The following is a 20,753-nucleotide window of genomic DNA, read 5'->3' on the forward strand; positions in this document are numbered from 1 at the left end:
TACGACTGCTACTACTACTACTACTACTACTACTAATGATAATAATAATAATATATTAAGTTCAAGAATTCGAGCGTACGACCGGCAGACCTGGCAACCCAACATGGACACTACGCAGAGCAGTGCCTGAAGAAATCAAGTTCCCCCAACTAAATATTATAGTTTGGCTAAAAATTATACAGTCTCACTGTTGTATTACTGAATACTTAGACGCTGCATTACAACATATGTCATTATATCCTACGCGTTTTGGCTTACAACGGACCATAACCTCGTAACGTAATGCAGCGATTGTGGGACGCTTTGACTCGAACGTGGCAACCAAGAAGCAAAAACAGGAAGTGTCCGCTGGCGGGAAATTCGCAAAACATTACGAAAGCGTTACCACGGACACAGAAAGGTTCGGTGTTCTTTATCAGTAACACAGGTTATTTCACTGATTTCAAGTGGATGCTCGGCACCAAATGTTGCGTTAAAACCGATGTAAACAAGTAAACGTAGCGTTTGGTAATCCATTAGCTGGCTTAGCTGGTTCAAAATAAACGGCTTCTAGTCTGCGTTTATCATCAGTTTGTGGACCATGAAGACTGACAAGGATAAAATCGCCTCACTGTCAGATGCAGACAGCACAGCTAAATGGACAAAAGAGCAGGTTAGTTATTTTACCTACTCATTTTGAAGTGAAAAGACCTACTGTCCATTGTGCAATTATCATGACTGCCTATCAATATTTTCTCCTCTATTGCCTGCTTCCTAGCTTGTCACCAAGATTACCAACAGCGCTCTAAAGGGCAAGAAGGCTGGTGCCATGATTAAGAGGATATTAGAAGGTACGTACTGTCACACGTGTCAAAGATCCCAACACAGCTCATCTCCATTCATCTCCATATGTCTCTTTCTCGTTTAGACTCTCCAACCAGCTCAACTGAAGGGTCAAATCGTAGACTTCTTGTATACCAACACTGCATCAGTCTGTGTGAGTCCGGGGACCTTCAGACTGAGGTGGCAGCCGATATCATTGGACTGCTGATGCTGGAGGTATAAAAAGTATAAAAGCCAGATTATGGGAACCTGCACAATTGTCATCTATGAATAATAATGGCATAATAATTTATCGGTCTTTGTTTACAGCAGCTTGGAAAGACAGTGCAAAAATACAAGTTGGATAAATAAACAGAAATAAGAAATAAAAACAATCAAATAGGATATATTAAATGTACAGGAAGTATCTACAGCTGCTTAGGTACTTAAGACTGTTACAGCGGCTGTAGATATTTCCTGTGCCTTTCTATATATCCTAATTTATTTTATATCCTAATATATTTTCGCCTACCTTTTGTTAGTTACTTAACATCCCATTAAAGCTAAAGGCTGTTTTGTGCCTTGAATCCTGTAAATATTAGATCCAAAACACTATTTTAATATATGTAAGTGAAACATGAATCGATATAATGCTATATGTTAATAATGCTGAAGCTGTTGACATGTAGCTCGTACGTTTAACCGACTACATTAGTTTGGAAAACAAATGTAGATATTCAGAGATGTTTCATTATCCTGTCTTCGTTTGTCTATTCCAGCGCGGCAGCAGATCATTTCAGTCTAAATTCTAATATTTTTGACTTTGAAATGTCACACACAGACTCACGCGCTGCCCGGACCTTCTCTTGCACAACTGGCGTCTTTTTTTGTTGAAGCCATTAAGACGGGGAAAATGGGCAGCGGGAAATCCCTGGAGCTGTTTCCGACCGTTCTCACTGCCCTGGCGTCCTGTGAAGCCTTGGCCTACGGCAAAGGTAACGGCTAAAGAAACTAACTGTGTTGTTAAAAATACATTGATCAGCCACAACATTATTACTGGTGAAGTAAATAACATTGATTATCTTAGCACATCCCCATGTTGACGATCCTGGTCCCATATGTTTAGATTCGTCAGACCTGGCCACCATATGTCATTGCTCTGTGGTTCAGTTCTGATGCTCACGTGCCCATTGTAGAAGCTTTCAGCAGTGGACGGGGATCAGCATGTGCACCCTGGCAAAAACTTTTTTATAAATTTCACCTACATCAGCTCATCTGTTGTATCAGGTGTTACATACCCGCACTTGTTTTCTGTTTTTTCTTGCTTGGACCAGTTTTGATAGGCACTGGCCACTGCAAACTGGGAACTCCCAACAAGATGTGTAGTTTTGAAGATCCTCTGACCCAGTCATCTAGTCATCACAACTCTCAAAGCCTTCCACATGACCATATTCCCTTGTGTTCACTTGCTGATGATTCATGAAAACAAGATAATCAGCGTTTATCAACATCATCACCGGTGATGAATGTGCAAATTTAAAAAGACTGTGCTTTCTTGAATCTTTAGGGGAACTCAGTGGTGAAGAATACAAGAAGCAGCTGATTAACAGCCTCTGCTCAAGCAGGTGAGAACATGTCTTGTATTAAACTATCTGTAGATGTGCAGACATACATGTTATGGTATTTTTGGACAGTGTTCTGCTGTTTAGTTGCTAATTTAAGCTTCAATTTTACTTTTTTCCATGCAGATGGGATCCGCAATGTGTTATCCACTTGACGACCATGTTTAGGTAACACCTTTCACCACGTGACATTATTGTATTGTACAAATTAATAGATTGTTGTTAATTTGGAAAAGTGGTAGAAAGAGGCTGATAATCTGACATTAGGGGATGAATGGCAAGAGATGATTGGGAAGCAGAGGAAAAACATTGCTCCCTTTCACGGAGAGAAGCTCCAGTAAAACACCTACTGCTATAAAATGACTGGAGACAGAAGTATTACGGTAGTCTTTTATGGTAAATTATCTTGTTTTTATTGTAGTGCTTTTTTTTAACTATTGGCAATCAAAGCACTTTACAGTCACACATCTACCCATTCGTTCACACAAGCGCTCTCACATTCATGCACCAGTACGGTGACCTGTACAAAAACAGTTTGCGAACAAACTGCTCGACCTACTGAGCCACAGCTGCCCCTGTCATTTTAGGGATGTGCCCTTGTCATCAGAGGAGCTGCAATTTCTGGTGGAGAAAATACTGAGGATGTTCACCAAGCTCGATTTGCAGGAGATCCCACCATTGATTTACCAGCTGCTGCTTTTATGTGCAAAGGTGCGTGTGTGGCAGCATGTTGATTTTCAGCAACATGTGTTTCTCTTTCAGTTGCTTATATGTATGTGTCTTGCACTTTGTCTGCTAGGGTTGTAAGAAGCAGGTTCTGGAGGGAATCATCGGTTATTTTAAGGAGCAAGACATTCGCCAGGGGGAAGAGCAGAAACGTGGAGAGTGAGTGACGCATACACTGCAACTGACAACCTGTGTCCACCCTAAATCTTACTGCATACTTTCCATTTACTGACTGTTACTGACTCTTCCTCAGGAGTCTGGATCTAGAGGTCGAGTCTATTCCACAGGACCAGCTGAGGCACGTGGAGGGCACTGCTATCCTCCACGTAGTCTTTGCGATGCGACTGGACCATGAGCTCGGGAGAGAATTGTTCAAAAGCTTTAAGGTTATTTACTGTATACGTCATTTATCAATGATCAGAAGTCCGATTAGATTTGTGATGTAGCTTGTGACATAACCATTGAACTTCTTTTCTGCAGACATCGTATGGAGACCTGTGTCCGTTCAGTATTGCTCTGTTTCTCTCAGTAGCACGTATCCAGCGTTATGAAGAGCAGGTCAGAAATCAACACTGTACTTCTTGTATTTCTTTCATTTTATCTTTCCTTCTCACTCTTTTTCTTCTTAACTTCCCTGGCTAGGTGTTTGAGCTTTTAAAGGGGGCAATCATCAAGAACTTCAAGGATGAGCAGCTGCAGCAGGGATCAAAGTTCCTTCAAGACCTCCTGCCTGGGCACTGCAGTGTGGCTAAGATGATACTGGACACAGTCAAGAACAGGTAGGAGCAACTATACTGATCTGTGTCAGCTCAAACCTTCAAATTAAGAGCTCAACAAAATAGAAAATCAGGTTGTGCCCTAAAATTAAAGAAACTTCTTCATATGTCGTTCTGTTCAGTGTATTTGGATGGGATCACGTTACCCAGGGACTGGTGCAGCTGGGCTTCTTCCTCATGGACGCGTTTGGACCCAGACCTGGACCATTTGGAAAGACCACAGAGGGGTCAGTTACTGTAGCCCGGACCCCCACTCAACAGGCATGCAAGCTGGGAGGACAGGTGCTTCTCCAGGGCTTTAAGGTAACATTTGGTTTTCATTTGATATTTTTATAACAATGTTTATTCTGCACAGTCTGACTGGAGGGTGTGTTTGTGTACAACAGATCCACGAGCCTATCAGAGGCGAAATACTGGAGCAGGTCTTGAATCGACTGGTCACAAAGACTGCTTCACCCGTCAGTCATTACTTAGGTAACTTATCCTTTAGATAGTGACATCAGATTAATAAGTGTACGGGTTAGAATTTGACTTTTATTTCTGAATCTCCAGACCTTTACTCCGATATTGTGGTCTCCGCTCCCATGATCCTCCTGGAGTCATCCTCCAAGCTGACAGAGACATTTGACCACTTGTCATACCTGCCCTTGGCCACTGTCCAGGGTCTACTAAAAGCCGTCCAGGTACCTAAACAGACAGACAGATAACGTACATGTGCACAGCTTTCTGTTCGTTAATTGTTTGTTTTTTTTCTGTTTAATCTCCAGCCCCTGCTTAAGGTCAGCATGTCCTTGAAAGATGCCTTAATTCTAGTTCTACGTAAGGCCATGTTTTCCAGGTATGCTTTTGTCTGCGCTTAATCAGATAAGGTTTATCAGCAGAGTGAATGAACCGTGCTTTGGTCACTGCAAGGCTTAATGAAGGGCAGTTTCTAACCCCTGAATGATTTTCTTTCAGCCAACTGGATGGCAGAAAGTCTGCAGTGACCGGCTTCTTGTTGCTGCTGAAGAACTTCAAAGTGTTGGGCAGCTTGGCTTCGAGTCAGTGCAGCCAGGCGATATCCTCCAGCCAGGTACAGTTCCACCTAAACTCTGTATGTGGTGTTTGCATACTTACATGTCTAAACACATGTGCTGGAAAACATTTACAGCTGTGAAACTACTGGTCTGTCTCTCTGAATTCACGCGTAGATCCAAGTGGATGTTCATTCTCGGTATAACTCTGCTGCTAACGAAGCTTTCTGCCTGGAGATCCTCAGCAGCTTGCGTCGCTGCCTGGGCCAACAGGCTGATGTGCGCCTCATGCTCTATGAGGTCAGAGCAGCTGCTTGTGACATTACTGTATAAGTGGAAGGACTTGTTTTATACTGAGGAAGTAAAATTTTTGCATATTTCAGGGTTTCTATGATGTTCTCCGTCGCAACTCTCAACTGGCAAGCTCCATCATGCAGACCCTCCTCTCACAGGTATGTGTGTATATTGAGTTTGGGGTAATGGCTTAAAAAAGTAGAGCTATACATCAAGTCTTTGTGTTTTTTTTTTCAGCTGAGGCGCTACTACGAACCAGAACAAGACCTCCTACCCCCATTGAAGCTGGAACCATGCATCACTGCTCATGGAGACCAAGTCTTCCTCCAGGAGCCACTGGTACTCTGTCTGCGCTGTAGCATTTTATTGCATCTGTGTTTATGCGTGCTCTATAAATAGTGTTTGTTCCACATCAGGGCCATCTGGTGAGCTGTACTGTTCATTGTCTGCTGTGGCTGCAAAACACGCGCAAATCAGCTAACCCTAATGCTGACGACAGCGACGATGATGAGGAGGAGGAGGAGGAGGGATACCAGTCTGACCTACAGACAATCTTGGAGAGCACAACAAGACGCATGATCAAGTGTGAACTGGAGGACTTTGAACTGGTATGGATTCAACATAAAACTCTATAACTGGGTTCGGTCTTTATGTCCAAGAGAAGGAGCTCTGTTCTTCTGAGCAGTGTCAAAGCAATTCAGTAATTTTGTTGATTTTTGCTGAAAATAGGAAGCATTAATTATTGTACAAATGTAATGTGGTTGATATATGTAATCTGGCTCAGAGAGATTTTCAAGCATGAAGCATAGAAGCAATAATCATTGTATTTTAGAGGTGTACTTAATGCCTCATTCCTCACTTTTACTCTCCTTCCTACACTCTGGATGCATGATCTTTGTGCTTACAACAATCAGCCACAACATTAAAACCATTAGAAGTAAACATTGAGACAATACAACGTTCTGCTGTGAAACTTTTGGACCTGGCATTCATGTGGATGTTTCTTCGACATGTACCATACACCTAGACCAGACCAGACACCCACCCCTTACCCCATAGCAATGACACTCCTTTATGGCAGCAGCCATCCCCAGCAGGATGACACATAAACACAAAAACAGTTTAGGAACGACTCAATAAACATGAAAAGCAGCACAAGGTGTTGACCTGGCCTCCAATTTCACTAGATCCCAAACTGATCAAGTATCTGTGGGATGCACTGGAACAATCCTGATCCACAGAGGTCCATCTCCTCAACCCATAGGACCCAAAAGCCCCCACTAACAACATTATGTTGCCAGACACCACAGGACACCCTCAGAAGGCACATGTCCATTCTCTGATGAGTCACAACTGTTTTAGAGGCACAAGGGAGACCTACACAATATCAGGATGATATAATGATATGCCTGATCAGTGTATATGTATATATGTTGATCAGGACAAGTCAGCAGAGTTTTCAATGGGATCCAGTGTGGGAGTGAAAAACAACATCTATGCTGTGCTGGTGATGGGCGTGTATGAGGTCCTCATGGAGTACAAGTTCATCAAAGCCAACTACAAGTAAGAACCATCTGTCTTCTTAAGTTGCCTTTTGTGGCAATGGTGATTTATTTATTTAATGCATGTGCTTGCCTCTGTGTCTCACAGTAAAAATTGCTTTGAGGAGCTCATTGAGCTGTTCAGTCACTACCACAAGCTGTCTGAGATCTTGAAGGAGAAATCTGGAAAGGGTCGAGTGCCCTCGCACAAGACACCCCGCAGTTTACTTTCTATGGGCTTCATATCAACTCTCATCACTGTACTCTTCAGGTAAATGCTCTCTGTCACTATGTTATCTTCACTTGACGTTGCAGCTTGTTTTAGACAGTGTGCTTATTGCATAACATTTATTTTAAAAAAGTAGTATGTAAATTTGAAAAAGCTGAAACGATATTACAAAATACTCAAGTACTGAGGCGGATAAACAAAACTCATTGATGTTTTTTTCCAGAGACAATACTCAGAGCAGAGAGGAGGCTCTAACAGTGCTTCGCTCAAGTGCAGAATTTGTACGTTATGCAGTAAGTGTGGCCGTACAGAAGATCCAGCAGCTGGAGGAAACTGGACACACCGACGGTCCAGATGGACAGAACGCAGACAGGACTTTCCGTTTCCTCTGTGACATGACAAGGTAGAAATCGCTTGGCTTAAATGACAGCGTTTAGTTCACGGTTTTGTTCTGTTTGATGCAGCTGGGACAATAAGTGACGACGTTTGTCTGAATTTCTTCCTAGTGTGTTGATGTGGCGTTACACAAACATCCCCAGTGTTGTGGAGGAGGCAGGGAAGAAGGAGAAGCGCTCCAGCTTGTCTCAGCTGTGTTTGGAGGGTCTGCTCAGGATCTTCACAACCTGCCAGCAGCGCTATCCAGACAAGATGGCCCAGCTTCTCTCTACAATGGGTCAGACGAGCACTTTCAGAGCAGTACAGTTTAAGAGGACTGCGACAGATTTCATTACTTTTTTGTGTGTGTGTGTGTGTTTCTAACAGACACGGCAGAAGATGAGACAGAAGAAGACGACGCGACTGAGATGAACTACTTTTACATCCGACAGTTTCAGGTGCATCTGTAGATAGTTTGCTGAGACCAGAAGGTTAAACACAAAAAACTGTTTGGGTGAAATTGTGTGTTAAATATAACAAATGATTTACATCTCAGTTCTGACAGAGCAGACACACTAAAAACATTTTTCTGTGATCGTCAATAGAGGGCGCTGTTGACACAGTTAAGTGGAGGTGAGGATGAATTCAACAGCAAAGAGGCTCAGCTGCTGGTCAGCATCTTGAGCGTGCTCTCACGCCAGTTAAAGCCTTCCTCCCAACAGGTAGGAGTACTCTGACATGATTCATTGGACAAAGTAAGAGGTGTTTTCTTCTGCTAACGTGTTTAATTATCAGTTTGTTCAGATGATCACGTGGACTGTGAAAATCTGTAAAGAGACCAGCTTTGGTGAGTGTCAGTTTACATGATCTTTGAGCACATGTTAATGCAGTAAAGCGTGTCTTAAAGTGTGTTTCTTTTTTTTATTTCTATGAAGAGGATTCTGCCTTCTGTAAGGGGCTGCTGTCACTCCTCTTCAACCTGCAAGTCCTCTGTGAGAGTCCTGTAAACCTGCTGCGGGAGCTCTGCCAAGACATCCACAGCCAACTGGGAGATATCGATGAGGTGTGCACTATTATGCCAAGGAAGCCAGTAGCATCAGTTAATACTAGCAATTAAAAGTAAAAAAGAAAAAAAGCATTAAAAGATATCGGCCATTATTTATTTAAGTGCAATATAATAATTTATACACAGTGTTCTTTTCTTTTTACCATTTGACCTTCGTTTTTTTATTCCTAACATTGTATTTGTTGTGACAACGTGCATTTTTTGCAGTCATTTCCTTTGTTTTGTTTTTTTTTCTTTCTCTATAATCAGGATGTGGAGGTGGAAAAACAGTCACACTTTGCCATTGTCAACATGAAAACTACCACAACAACAGCAGTATGTGTTCATACTCCAGTCTTTGATTTACTGTGACACTCAAATCTCACGATCCGTTTACGTCAGTGTGCTCACCTCTAACCTCTCGTCCCAGCTGCTGGTCCTGTCTCAAGTTGACAGGGTGCTCGATGAAGTGGACTGGCTCATTGCCAGAAAGAAAAATCAGACAGCCTCTGAAAAAACGAGTTTTGGTAAGCGTCCTTTTACACTGCATCAATGGGGACAGTTGAGAGGGGTGTGAGTTTATATTTATTCCTGTTGTTTACATTAGGGGACGCCACCCAAACTGGAGGCAAGCAGGATCCAGTAGAGAAAGAGGTGACGCTTCAGCTTGGGACTCTCCTGACGGCGTTAAATGAGCTGGTCCAGACTGCCCTCCTGCCGGGCACCTGCACCATTACACTGCTGAGAGAGCTGAGTCGCACGTACACCATCCTCACCACGCTGGTCAAATATGTGCGTATTATTCCGCTCAATGAACCCTGTGTGTGCGACTCTAAGTGCCCAGTGTGATATCTTCTTCTTCTTCCATCTGACTTCAGTACATCCAGGTGTGTGCCACCAGTCAGCACGCTGCACTGCCTGCTCGGTTTGAGAAGCTGGTGAGTCTGTGCCTCTGTGGCTTTGTTTGAATCTTACAGTATTTATAATGTCATTTTAATCAGATGTTTCCTTTGCCATCGCTGCAGGTCAAACTTTCTGGTTCCCACCTAACTCCACAGTGCTACTCTTTCATCACATATGCACAGGTACAGCTCGTTCCACTTGGTCAGCTTCAGTTCTATAATGTTCAGAGTTTTGTTTTAATGGATATGGCACGATCAGCTTTACCCTCAAGGGGGCACGTCAGGGTCTGACAAATATGTATTTTTTTTTCTGTCAGAGTGGAGAGCTGAGTGATGGAGGTGCAGACGACAAGAAGAAAAAGAGAAAGACTGAAGCCAACACAGCTGTCTCTGTAAGGACACTCGCCTCCTTTAATTGTAACGGTTAAGGTCATTGATTATAACAATGCAGTTAAACACTTGGTTTATTGTTTTTATAGGAATAAATTGTTTACATACAACTAATAACCTTAAACAAGTTCTGAGTGAATCCATTCCTGAACTTTTTTTGTTTTCCTCACAACAGGCGAAACTTCTGCGCGAGACAAAAGCCATCCCTAACCTGATCTTCAGCATCGAACAGTATGAAAAGTACCTCATCACACTCTCAAAGAAATCAAAGGTATGTGTAAGCTGGATTACATGAAGTGCTTGACAAAAAACAAAATATATAAAACATTTACAATCATCACAGCTCCCTGAATACTTTCAGAACAGTTAAATGACTCATACAGTGTTTCACCAACATCTGTATGTATATTCGTCCAGGTAAATCTGATGCAGTACATGAAGCTGAGCACCTCAAGAGATTTCCGCATCAATGCCGCCACTCTGGACGCAGCCCTGCAGGAGCAGGACCAGGACCACAGTCAGGAGGTCAGTGTCAGCTCCTTGGAACCAATAATACTGTATTTATCATACATATTACAGTGGCCTATAAAGCTCCCCAGATGTTGCTCACTGTTTTAAACTGTTGCCACTGGTGGAGAACGTAGCAGACACGTTAAACCTCACCTTGGTTTTAGTTTTAGAAACATTTACCATGTACATTAGATGTTTTGAATGCCGTCCAAGCTGCATAGACATGTTTTTTTTTCCCTTGAAGTGAGTTTTTAGTGTCCATTTGTTCTTCTGCTTTTCTCAGACCGCACCATCCCAGGACGCAGAGGAGACACAAGAACCCAAACAGAAAAAGAGAAAACAGTGACTCTAACACGGGGCACCTCCGTTTGATCTGCACATCTTCAAATTCCTCATATCTTAAACTCTGACAGGGTGTTAAACGCACCAGCAGTGTCCTGGCAGGAATATTGTTAAAGCAGTCTGGACTACAAAGAGCTATCTTCCTTTGTTCAGAGAGCCTTGAGTGATGTTGATGATTTGGTAGATGTCCAGGGCCTCACCTGTGAAAGGTATGCACACGCTGTTTAACAATCACTTGTGTTACTATAGTTCACAAGATTTTTTTATGAAATGTAAACACAGTACATACAGTTTATGTAATGAACATTAAAACTATTATTTCTATTTAACATTACTTAAACTTGACTTCATGGCCCCATTTTTAACAGAATGACATTGTGATAAACCAGCCACTCTGTTGTCAAGATTATTTTAATTACAGCAGTACCTGTGATGGCCCTACTTTATAACTTCTTGGCTACACTAAGAGAAAAGCTGGATCTATGGTTTCCCCACACACACACACATGAATGTATCTTGAAAAAAATTACAGTCTAGCTAATATGTTCTTTTTCCAGATTAAAATATTACTTTTTTTACACTTTATATGTAAATAATTCCATCAAATTCATGACTGCAGTGCATTTTATTTCAGTGCAGACCACTGAAAATGTAACATGGGTTGATTTTGGACTGAAACAGCAGTGTTGATGTTTTTACACTTGCAGGACTTGGATGAACCTTTTATTTCCCCTCTTTTTTTCTTTTTAACATTTTGTGTATATTAAACATTTATGCAACACATATACTGTGCCTGATATTGGAAAAAATAAAAACACAGACAATGGTGTACAGAACTCACCATGTGGTAGACCGTATCTTCGTTCAATCCCCGTGGGGTTGGAGGGAGTCACGCAGTCCATGTTAACCTCCTTCCTCAGACACGAGTCAATGTCAACTGCACTGAAGAAAGCTACAGACTGGGGGAGGTCCTCCATGCCTAACGCATGGGCGAACACACTCCTGCAAGAAATAAAATGCAGCACAGTCAGAAACACCAACGCCAACTTAATTGCCAATCGTGTAGAGGACATTGTGACTGGGGTAAAGTGGTGAGCAGACCTTGTGAGCAGGTTTGTGATTTGAAGCGCCAGTGCCGCTCTGTAGCGGTCTTCGCTCCGGACGAGGTACCGCACCTCATCATGGATGCTGATGCAGAAGCGGCCATCAATGTTGTACTCCTCAAAGAGCCACTTCATGGCCACCAGCATCAGATGTAGGTAGTCCACTGCTGAGCTCTGGACCACCCAGTTCACTCTGCTGGTGATAAACTGATATAAAGAAAAAAAGCGGCAAGATCTTATGTTGAAGACCAAGAAAAATTTCTGTACCTCAGACTTTTGAATAACTAATAATAGTTGTTCTATCTCACCTCATCTTTAACTGCCTTAGGCTCCAGAGCTCTACTAATCCTGCAGCCTAGAACAGGAGTGGCTGGCTGGGCTGAATGAGCGATTTTCTCCAGCTTGTTGAACATGTCCGACTCTGTACCTCCAGCCCACAGACGGCTGCCGACAATTTCCCACCTCTTCCGCCGAGCACTGAGGGGGGCATAAGGAACACAAATAGGGAGCAGTTAAGAAACAGAACCTGATAAATAGTTGCATGTTTATTTTTTTTTTTTCTTGCTTCACTCACGTTTTTGCCAAGTTAGAGATCCTTCGCAATTCTTGCAGGGATATACTCCCATTTTCATCTCTCTGCACATCTATACCGAGTTCACTGGCCATCCACTCAGCCTCCTCTGACAAACAATATCTGACAAAAAACATGAAGGGCTCAACACTGTCACCTGAAAATAAACTAATGACTTAAATGCTCGTGTTAAACTTACCTGCGTATACCCTTTGTTAAGGCATACATCTGCTTGGCCTTACTGGCAGCTTCTGTCTGGCCAAGGCGGTGGTTGAACTGCATCAGCAACCTCTCGGCAAACGGTTGTCCTGCACCATATATGCGTCCGTAATTGAACACCTTAGCATGCTCTCGGCTGATCCCCACAGCATCAGCAGTGCGGCTGTGCAGGTCAGTGCCCTGGCTCTTCTTTCCCTGAAGGGTCATCCAGCCGAACGCTGTGCAACCTGAGGCACAAAGACAGTAACCGTCAGATGCTCTTGGGCCTCTAGGTGAAGATTTCGACGGGATAATTCTCACCATGCATGCCAGCGAAGTGAGCCTCTCCCAGCACAGCAGCAATCCACAACTCTTGTGAGTCTACATCTGCTCCTACCAGGTGATATCCAGGCGGCACCTGCACCATGGCCTTGAGCTCACTGCCCACCCGATCCCTCTGTGGACACAGAATACAGCTCATACAAAGAAAATTCTCATAGTGAAAACGCAACTTAGCCCAAACTCGCAGTTAATTCTTACCCGTGCATTACTGGCAGTCAGCCATGTTGGCTCCACAGCCCTACGCGTTACCGTTCCAGCAGTGACGACCTGAGGTAAGATGGCGCCATACTGGCCCTCTTCATCAAACTCTTTGTGTCTTTGGGAGACAGAAAGGTTGTTACATGCAGCAAAGACATTTATCCCCTATGTACGTATGAATAAATACAGGATTTCTGTTGATAAACCAAACAAACCTGCTGACGTTACGAGGAAGCTCTCCCTTTCTGAGCCACACCACCATCTGAGAGCTATGCAGAAAAAAAAAACATCCTCTATTGTTAGCATCAACTGCAATCGCCTAAAAGTTTTGATTTTAACTTCGCAGTGGAAACTGATACCTTATACGTTTATGGGCGTTCCTCCAGAAGGACATCATTTTATTGATCTCCAGAGCTCGTGTCGCGTTGGTTTCGCCCCTTCCTGCTCTTAGAGTGCCATCCTCCATCTTGGACAGGAAGTCCTTTGAGAAAGGGCTGCCGACATTGTTGTGATTACCATCCTGGAAACACAAATACCCGGTCGGATGATTACAGCAGCTCAGTGGAGCGACACGGCACCAGTATTAGTTATTCCGAGCACTTCAGATAAACAGTGGTATGTCACCTTATGAGGGAGTTTGAAAAACCAACAACCAGGGATGTCTACGTCATTGTAGGGGCCGTTTCCATGGTGATACTGGCAGTGGTTCTCCCCTTGGGCTTGATGTGGATCTTGGGACTGCTGCTGGTAATAAAACAAAGTGATCACAGTGATATAAAACAGACCAGACAGCGCCAAAACATTAGGTACACCAGTGAAAATGAATGCAATCACAAGACTCCTGCACTAAATCTCCCTTTATCTATTGGTGTTCATCTGTGTGATCGTTTTGGAGGATGCAGTTTGTGGTTTTGTTAAACTAGATTGAATTAAACACACCATTGTTTCCATTATTTAGCCTAGCCCACTAATTAAATGGGGTCACAGGACTGTTATATTAGAATGCATTTCTTTTCACATGTGTATGTAATGAACTGTCCAGTGAGTGTATATCAATAAGGCTATAGAAGGAATATACACTATATTACCAAAAGTATTCGCTCACCTGCCTTTACTCATTCTATGAACTGAAGTGCCATCCCATTCCTAACTCATAGAATTCAATATGATGTCGGTCCACCTTTTGCAGCTATTACAGCTTCAACTCTTCTGGGAAGACTGTCCACAAGGTTGAGGAGAGTGTTTATAGGAATTTTTGACCATTCTTCCAAAAGCGCATTGGTGAGGTCACACACTGATGTTGGTCGAGAAGGCCTGGCTCTCAGTCTCCGCTCTAATTCATCCCAAAGGTGTTCTATCGGGTTCAGGTCAGGACTCTGTGCAGGCCAGTCAAGTTCATCCACACCAGACTCTGTCATCCACGTCTTTATGGACCTTGCTTTGTGCACTGGTGCACAGTCATGTTGGAAGAGGAAGGGGCCCGCTCCAAACTGTTCCCACAAGGTTGGGAGCATGGAATTGTCCAAAATGTTTTGGTATCCTGAAGCATTCAATGTTCCTTTCACTGGAACTAAGGGGCCAAGCCCAGCTCCTGAAAAACAACCCCATACCATAATTCCTCCTCCACCAAATTTCACAGTTGGCACAATGCAATCTGAAATGTACCGTTCTCCTGGCAACCTCCAAACCCAGACTCGTCCATCAGATTGCCAGATGGTAAAGCGTGATTCATCACTCCAGAGAACGCGTCTCCACTGCTCTAGAGGCCAGTGGCGGCGTGCTTTACACCATTGCATCCGACGCCTTGCATTGCACTTGGTGATGTGTGGCTTGGCTGCAGCTGCTCGGCCATGGAAACCCATTCCATGAAGCTCTCTGCGTACTGTACTTGGGCTAATCTGAAGGTCACATGAAGTTTGTAGCTCTGTAGCAATTGACTGTGCAGAAAGTCGGCGACCTCTTTGCACTATGCGCTTCAGCATCCGCTGACCCCTCTCCGTCACTTTACGTGGCCTACCACTTCGTGGCTGAGTTGCTGTTTTTCCCAAACGCTTCCATTTTGTTATAATAGAGCTGACAGTTGACTGTGGAATATTTAGGAGCGAGGAAATTTCACGACTGGATTTGTTGCACAAGTGGCATCCTATGACAGTTCCACGCTGGAATTCACTGAGCTCCTGAGAGCGGCCCATTCTTTCACAAATGTCTTGTTTCACAGTCTGCATGCCTGAGTGCTTGAATTTATACACCTGGGGCCAGGCCAAGTGATTAGAACACCTGATTCTGATCATTTGAATGGGTGAGCGAATACTTTTGGTAATATAGTGTATATAGAGAAAATTAACAGTAGATTAAGTGTTTATGAAATGTTATCTGACCTTCTTTTTCATCATTCTGAATCCATTTTCCTCAGTCAGACTTTCCAGGGAACTTAACTCCTCCACCTGTAAGCGACATTGAGAAACACATTGTTTTATTTTTGGTTTGGTTTGAACAACTTGTGAAGAAACTGCTCCAAACATGACAATTTACAGCAGGAATGTATGTACCTTTGCCCACACAGTGCTGTCTGTCCACTCGAGGTCATCTGACGGGTTGGAGTACTTGGGCTGCTCCTTGCTGTTCTGCTCACAGTACTCTCTGTAAATTCTTTCAATAGCTCTGTGGACCATGACAAGGCTTTATTTAACATGTTGGTTTTAATCTGTTAAGAAAATTCTCCATTCCTGTACGATTATCCGGCTAAGCTCACGTGTCTATAAGAGTTTCTACTACCTGTGTGGGCAGACGGGTCCTGTGTTTTCCTCCTGAGATTTTAGATTATCCCTGCGTCCAGGTACCAGATAGCCCCACCCGTGTTTCTCTGAGTAATGCAAGGGGAAACCATCCCATGTCAGGCCCATCAGCTTAGGCGTCAGCCTCATCTGTAGACTGAGGAGGTTGGCTCCAGGAGACCAGCTGTCCTCCTCAGACATCTTCTCACACAGCTTACGATACCACCTGTAAGGAGGGAGAATGTGACAAGTGGAGGTGGGGACTGAAATATAGTAAACACAGGATGGCTCCGTGGGGGTTGAGAGTGGCCTTACCCTGGATGTCCAGGCAGATGTTGCCTTCTCTTAGGCAGTCGGGACACCGTTTCCTTTAGATTCTCAACAGCCATCCTGCTGGGACAAGGGCCTGACATCTCCTCTTCAGGCGGTGGACCAGGATCTAATATCACAACAACTCCACTGAATCAAGTCATCCTTTTTCTTTTTACCCCCCAACCAATTAAATAAATTTCCAAGGTGAGCGTTTATACCTTCTTCCCATTCTGGAAGAGGAGTAGCAACTTTTGTTTCAGCTGCTTTTTTGGAGCCCTTTTTCTTACTGGCTGCCACTTTCTTCTCTTTAAACTCCTGCACATCCCACTCAAGATCCCAAAGCCAGGGGTCTTCCTTGTATCTTAAATAGGAAAAATGTTCTTTATATATAGCACATACATTTATCATTCTTTAAATGTAAAGTCAAACAATATAAAGTTAACATGGTGACAAGGTGATAAATCCAAGCTCTTCTCACCTGTCCTCCTGCAGGAGCTGGCAAGCATCGTCCGCTAGCGTCATCAAAGACTTCTTCATCTCTCTCTGGAGCTCCTCGTAAACGTCCTGAGAATCTTCCAGGTATCGCCCCCAGTTCTGATTGACAGGAAGGTAGCTCACACCCATCTCCAGCATCCCTGCAAGTGTGACTGGATGAGGGCACCTTATAAAACACAGAGGAGAGAACATTGTGGATGTGTGAACAATGCGATACCAAACTCTAGGAACATTAGTACATTTACAGTAAAATTTACTGAAAATGTTTGAGGTGATTGGATTTACCAACCTCTCCATGAACAGGGGTAGCTGTTCTGTGAAGACCTCATGTGTGGCGAGAACGTCCAGGGCGCAGTACTGCATTAACTCCTGTAGGTGGCGGCAAGAGAACATTTATTTTGACTATACTTCAAGACAAACGCAAGTCATCTAGAGGATCTCATAACACAAAATAGACGTGGTTATCATTTACATTGTGTCATGAACCTCTGACCTGGAAGTTGTTCCTGACATCCGTCATGCTCCCTTTCACGAAGGTCTCTCTGGCTTCTTTCTGCAGCGGTGGTCCTCCCACATACAGAGCATGGACATCGGCCAGATTGTTAATGCTGCTAATATTGACCCAGTCCCAGGAGCCGATCTGTACGGAAAACATCACAGTGACAACTGATAATATGATCCTGACACTTTCTAATAGACAAAATGCATATTGTAGGTGAAAAAAAAAAGTACACAAACCATTGTGCCCTCTCTTTTCTGTCCAGTTTTCTTCATATGTTCCTTGACCTCCTGAAGACCCTTCTTTTTACCATGCTTATTGGCCATCCACAGTGTACGCTGGAATCCTGTCAACCCTGAGATGGCCATATGGAGGCTCATGGTGTCCATAAAGCGTACCTTTGAACACTTACAGGAAAGAGAACATTCATGCATTTCATACACAATCAGACAACTGCTACTGGGCATATTTGGTCAAAACACACCATCCTCCAAATGCTAACCTTTAGAAGATACTGCTCCTTAATGTAAGACCGATCAAAGCTGACATTATGGCCGACTACGAGCCTCTCCGTCCACTGGCCACCTGAAGGCCGGGCAGAGTTGAAAGCTGTCTCTAGTGGGATGAGGTCACCGAGGGTCAGCTTGTTTGACCACGAGTATCGCTCTTCAATGAGACGCTTACTGCACCAGGAGTACCTAGCAAGTGAGAATACTGCAATGTAACTGCTGCCCATTCACATCCACATCACATATGTTCAAAACATTTTTAGTAGTTTTTGTGGATGAAAGGGTAATGAAATCCCTTCACCCAGCCTTCACGTGATCTTTTCTCACCAGTTAGTAGGAGACAAGGCAACCGCCAGTGTGGGACACTGTCCCTCTGTTGTGCAAACCTCCACATCAAACACTAGTGCCGACTCATCTGGGAAATCAACTTTCTGACTCTCTCCATCGGGGCCATAGCGTGTCCAACCAACTTCCCAGCTCCATTCCTGAGGCATCTGTGGCAGCTTGGCAAGTTGCAGCTTGGTGGCAGCCTCAAGGTAGGGAATGCTCTGCTTCTGGGCCAAGTTGCGAAAATGCTCATCAATGTTTTTTCCATACATTCTGGGAAGTTTCAGCTCAACATCAGGCAATAGTGACGTCTCCTTCCCCCACAGCTGGTGTTTCTGGAGGTGCCTCATGCTCCGCTCTACATCTTCCTCTCTGTACTCTGGTTCCAGGCCGCGAAAGATCTGCTTGTGGAGATTTCTCGACAGCATCTGGATGTTAAGGGGGTTCAGGCGGGTCTCTGTGGACTCCTCGCCCTGCAGAGACTGCGGCTTGGCTGAGCAGAAGGAGCGTATCCATCGTAAGGAGATTATAGTCCTCTGCGGAGGACAGCGTATCACATGCAGCATTGCCTCATGAGGACCTCTCACTAGAAATGAAGGACAACAAATTGTCATGATAGTTACTTTCTAGACAGAAATCTCTGACTAATGTCTCTGTACAATATACTGTAGTATTATTCTCCTAGAGGTGGTTCTGTTTGCCTGTGTTACCTCCTTTTGTGCCTACTCTATGGCCACAGCACTTTCATATTTCACTTAGACGATGCTGACATAAGTTATTAAACAATTGTGGCATTACAATATGCATAACACTTGCTGCACTAAAAGTTGGCGAGTTTGACCAACTGTAGCGTTGTGTTGCTAGTTAACACACATACACAGCAGGAGCGTAGAGCAATAGTTTGTTTTTCAACTTATTGTATCTGCTACACCACAAGCAATGTCTCCAACGCGTGTTTACCAACACCTGGCTGACACAAGGAGGCTATGCTAACTAGTGTGCAGCTAAACAAATGCTAACTTGTTTGTCCTGCGTTGTTTTATTATGTTTCCCTGGACATCCCGTAAAAGCAATAAAGCCCCTCAGGTAAACTATCAGCTGTGTATAACGTTAACGCGTCCAAACAAAACATGTTTAAAGTGACTCCACGGAGAGTGGTAGTTACCTTAGCATCAACGGAGCAGCATGACCACGCCAAGACGGTACGTTAGCGCCACCGCGCGGTCCGGAGGATTACACCCGTCATTTTAAACAGGAACAAATGATAGGATGGACACCGCCGAGGACAAATTTTTTATATAGTCATTTCCTATTATAACAATTGTCTCCATGGAAATACTTAAACTATATAACATATCAATATCATAAACTAGCATCATAGATAGTTTATTAAAAGCGTTGTATGGGGGTGGGTTGCGTACGTAGTTGGCCGCGTGGCCTAATGGATAAGGCGTCTGACTTCGGATCAGAAGATTGCAGGTTCGAGTCCTGCCGCGGTCGCATTTTTTGTTCATTGTTTTCTTTGATACTCTGCGACTCGGATTTTGATATTTGCCTAACTCCACTAATGCACGTCAAAGCGTACTGCTGTGTGTGAGAGAGAGAGAGCAGAGGCAGTCATTTGTACCCTTTAACACGTTGTTAATCAAGCTTTCCACTGTGAACGTGATGGAGGATGCCTTGCTTCACTGCAACACCTGGGTCATTCCATCCCTGTGATGCAGCTACACTTTCCATAAATGCCACTTGGTGTCTTTTCTTTACACATATACGATCATGGAGCTAACTGGGATAATTATTTTATTTTTTTCAGATTATAAATATATGTGTTGTATCTGGCTGTTTTGTGTTTGTTTTTATTTTAGTTACTGAGGATGTTGAGCTGGACTTTGCTGCTGACGAGCAGTAGAGGGCGTGGAGTCACAAGGCAGTCATAAGGTGCACTGCAGGAGATCTCATCTAATTTCTATTGCACATAATGTTTCCTTTGAAATAACTGAATTAATATAAAATCTGAGGAGATTGTTTCCGCATTTGTGTAATTAGTTACATTTAAATCACGTGAGCAAATCTAAATTTATTTGGACAACTTAGTTGCAATATAAATTAATCCACCTTGCAGAATATGCAAGGGCCAGTACCTTAAATGTTTTCAGGGCATCTACAAGTAGAATAAACTGCATTTGAATGAGCTGAGTTACATAAAATCTAACTGCATGACCATCAGGAGGGTTATACAATCAACACTGAATTACATTAGTGAAACCAGATTATTTCAACATTTAGTTAAGCTTTTTGGGAGCCCTGTTATTGACACCGATCTTGGCAAATACGGATGAAAAGATAAGAGAAGAAAAAATTGAAATCTGAAAAAAGATCACTAAATATGTTTAAGATTTAATGTACAACAGCAAACTTTCTGGGGTGTGGAAGAATGAGCAAAATGTTCCCATTTGGAATCAACTGTGTAAAAAAAAAACTGTATATGTGTCAAAGGCTGGTACAGACTTTAAGAAAAACACTGAAAAAGCAATAATGTGCCTGTAGTTCTTGACCAAAAACCACATGTGGATTAGTCTGTAAAACTGTCTTCTGTTTGTGACTCACTGAACTTTAGAAAATCTTTAATAGGACTCAGAAACAACAATGTGAGTGCAGACTTTTGAGCTGGAAGGTTTTGCACATGAGGAACAAGCTGTGTCTCAGAGCTTATGCGAAACTACTGGAAACGTTTACTGTTGTTCATAAAGGTCAAAAGATATTAATATTATTTAAAAGCAACTTTTGTTTTTTGTAAATATAAAATATGATTTTATATGGTGACTTGTACAGAGTGAGAGGCACCCTGAACCAAAACGG

The 20,753-nt window shown here is 43.3% G+C and overlaps 2 protein-coding genes across 3 annotated transcripts; one reads left to right on the forward strand and one right to left on the reverse strand.

Annotated features, from left to right (window-relative positions):
• Positions 1–60: 60 nt before the first annotated feature.
• fanci (FA complementation group I) lies at positions 61–10,644 on the forward strand (the record flags this gene model as incomplete). Of its 2 annotated transcripts, XM_084554579.1 has the most annotated exons (37): positions 61–652; positions 758–830; positions 908–1,038; positions 1,643–1,796; positions 2,369–2,426; positions 2,550–2,591; positions 3,011–3,134; positions 3,223–3,308; positions 3,403–3,535; positions 3,630–3,707; positions 3,792–3,928; positions 4,048–4,228; positions 4,312–4,399; positions 4,478–4,608; positions 4,693–4,763; positions 4,883–4,997; positions 5,116–5,238; positions 5,322–5,390; positions 5,470–5,571; positions 5,649–5,840; positions 6,674–6,795; positions 6,883–7,044; positions 7,226–7,405; positions 7,509–7,675; positions 7,765–7,835; positions 7,983–8,099; positions 8,173–8,224; positions 8,313–8,440; positions 8,693–8,758; positions 8,853–8,949; positions 9,030–9,214; positions 9,301–9,360; positions 9,448–9,507; positions 9,642–9,716; positions 9,890–9,985; positions 10,132–10,239; positions 10,508–10,644. In XM_084554579.1, exons 1-37 carry the CDS (start codon positions 581–583, stop codon positions 10,568–10,570), a joined length of 3,969 nt encoding a protein of 1,322 aa, XP_084410705.1. In that variant the 5' UTR covers positions 61–580. The 2 variants fall into 2 exon arrangements, with proteins under 2 accessions (XP_084410705.1, XP_084410704.1); XM_084554578.1 differs by lacking the exon at positions 10,508–10,644 and having other exon boundaries at positions 10,132–10,332.
• On the reverse strand, positions 10,628–18,918 carry polg (polymerase (DNA directed), gamma). The gene is made up of 22 exons (XM_084554580.1): positions 17,895–18,918; positions 17,561–17,756; positions 17,298–17,465; positions 17,053–17,199; positions 16,849–16,928; positions 16,543–16,725; positions 16,283–16,425; positions 16,068–16,191; positions 15,754–15,978; positions 15,528–15,639; positions 15,357–15,422; positions 13,603–13,722; positions 13,338–13,498; positions 13,194–13,247; positions 12,979–13,096; positions 12,760–12,895; positions 12,440–12,686; positions 12,244–12,363; positions 11,978–12,146; positions 11,668–11,876; positions 11,408–11,568; positions 10,628–10,766 (listed from the first exon to the last, which is right to left on the reverse strand). Exons 1-22 carry the CDS (start codon positions 18,506–18,508, stop codon positions 10,702–10,704), a joined length of 3,618 nt encoding a protein of 1,205 aa, XP_084410706.1. The 5' UTR covers positions 18,509–18,918; the 3' UTR covers positions 10,628–10,701.
• Positions 18,919–20,753: the final 1,835 nt, after the last annotated feature.

Source organism: Chelon labrosus (assembly GCF_963514085.1).
Source record: "Chelon labrosus genome assembly, chromosome: 11".
Lineage (NCBI taxonomy): Eukaryota > Metazoa > Chordata > Actinopteri > Mugiliformes > Mugilidae > Chelon > Chelon labrosus.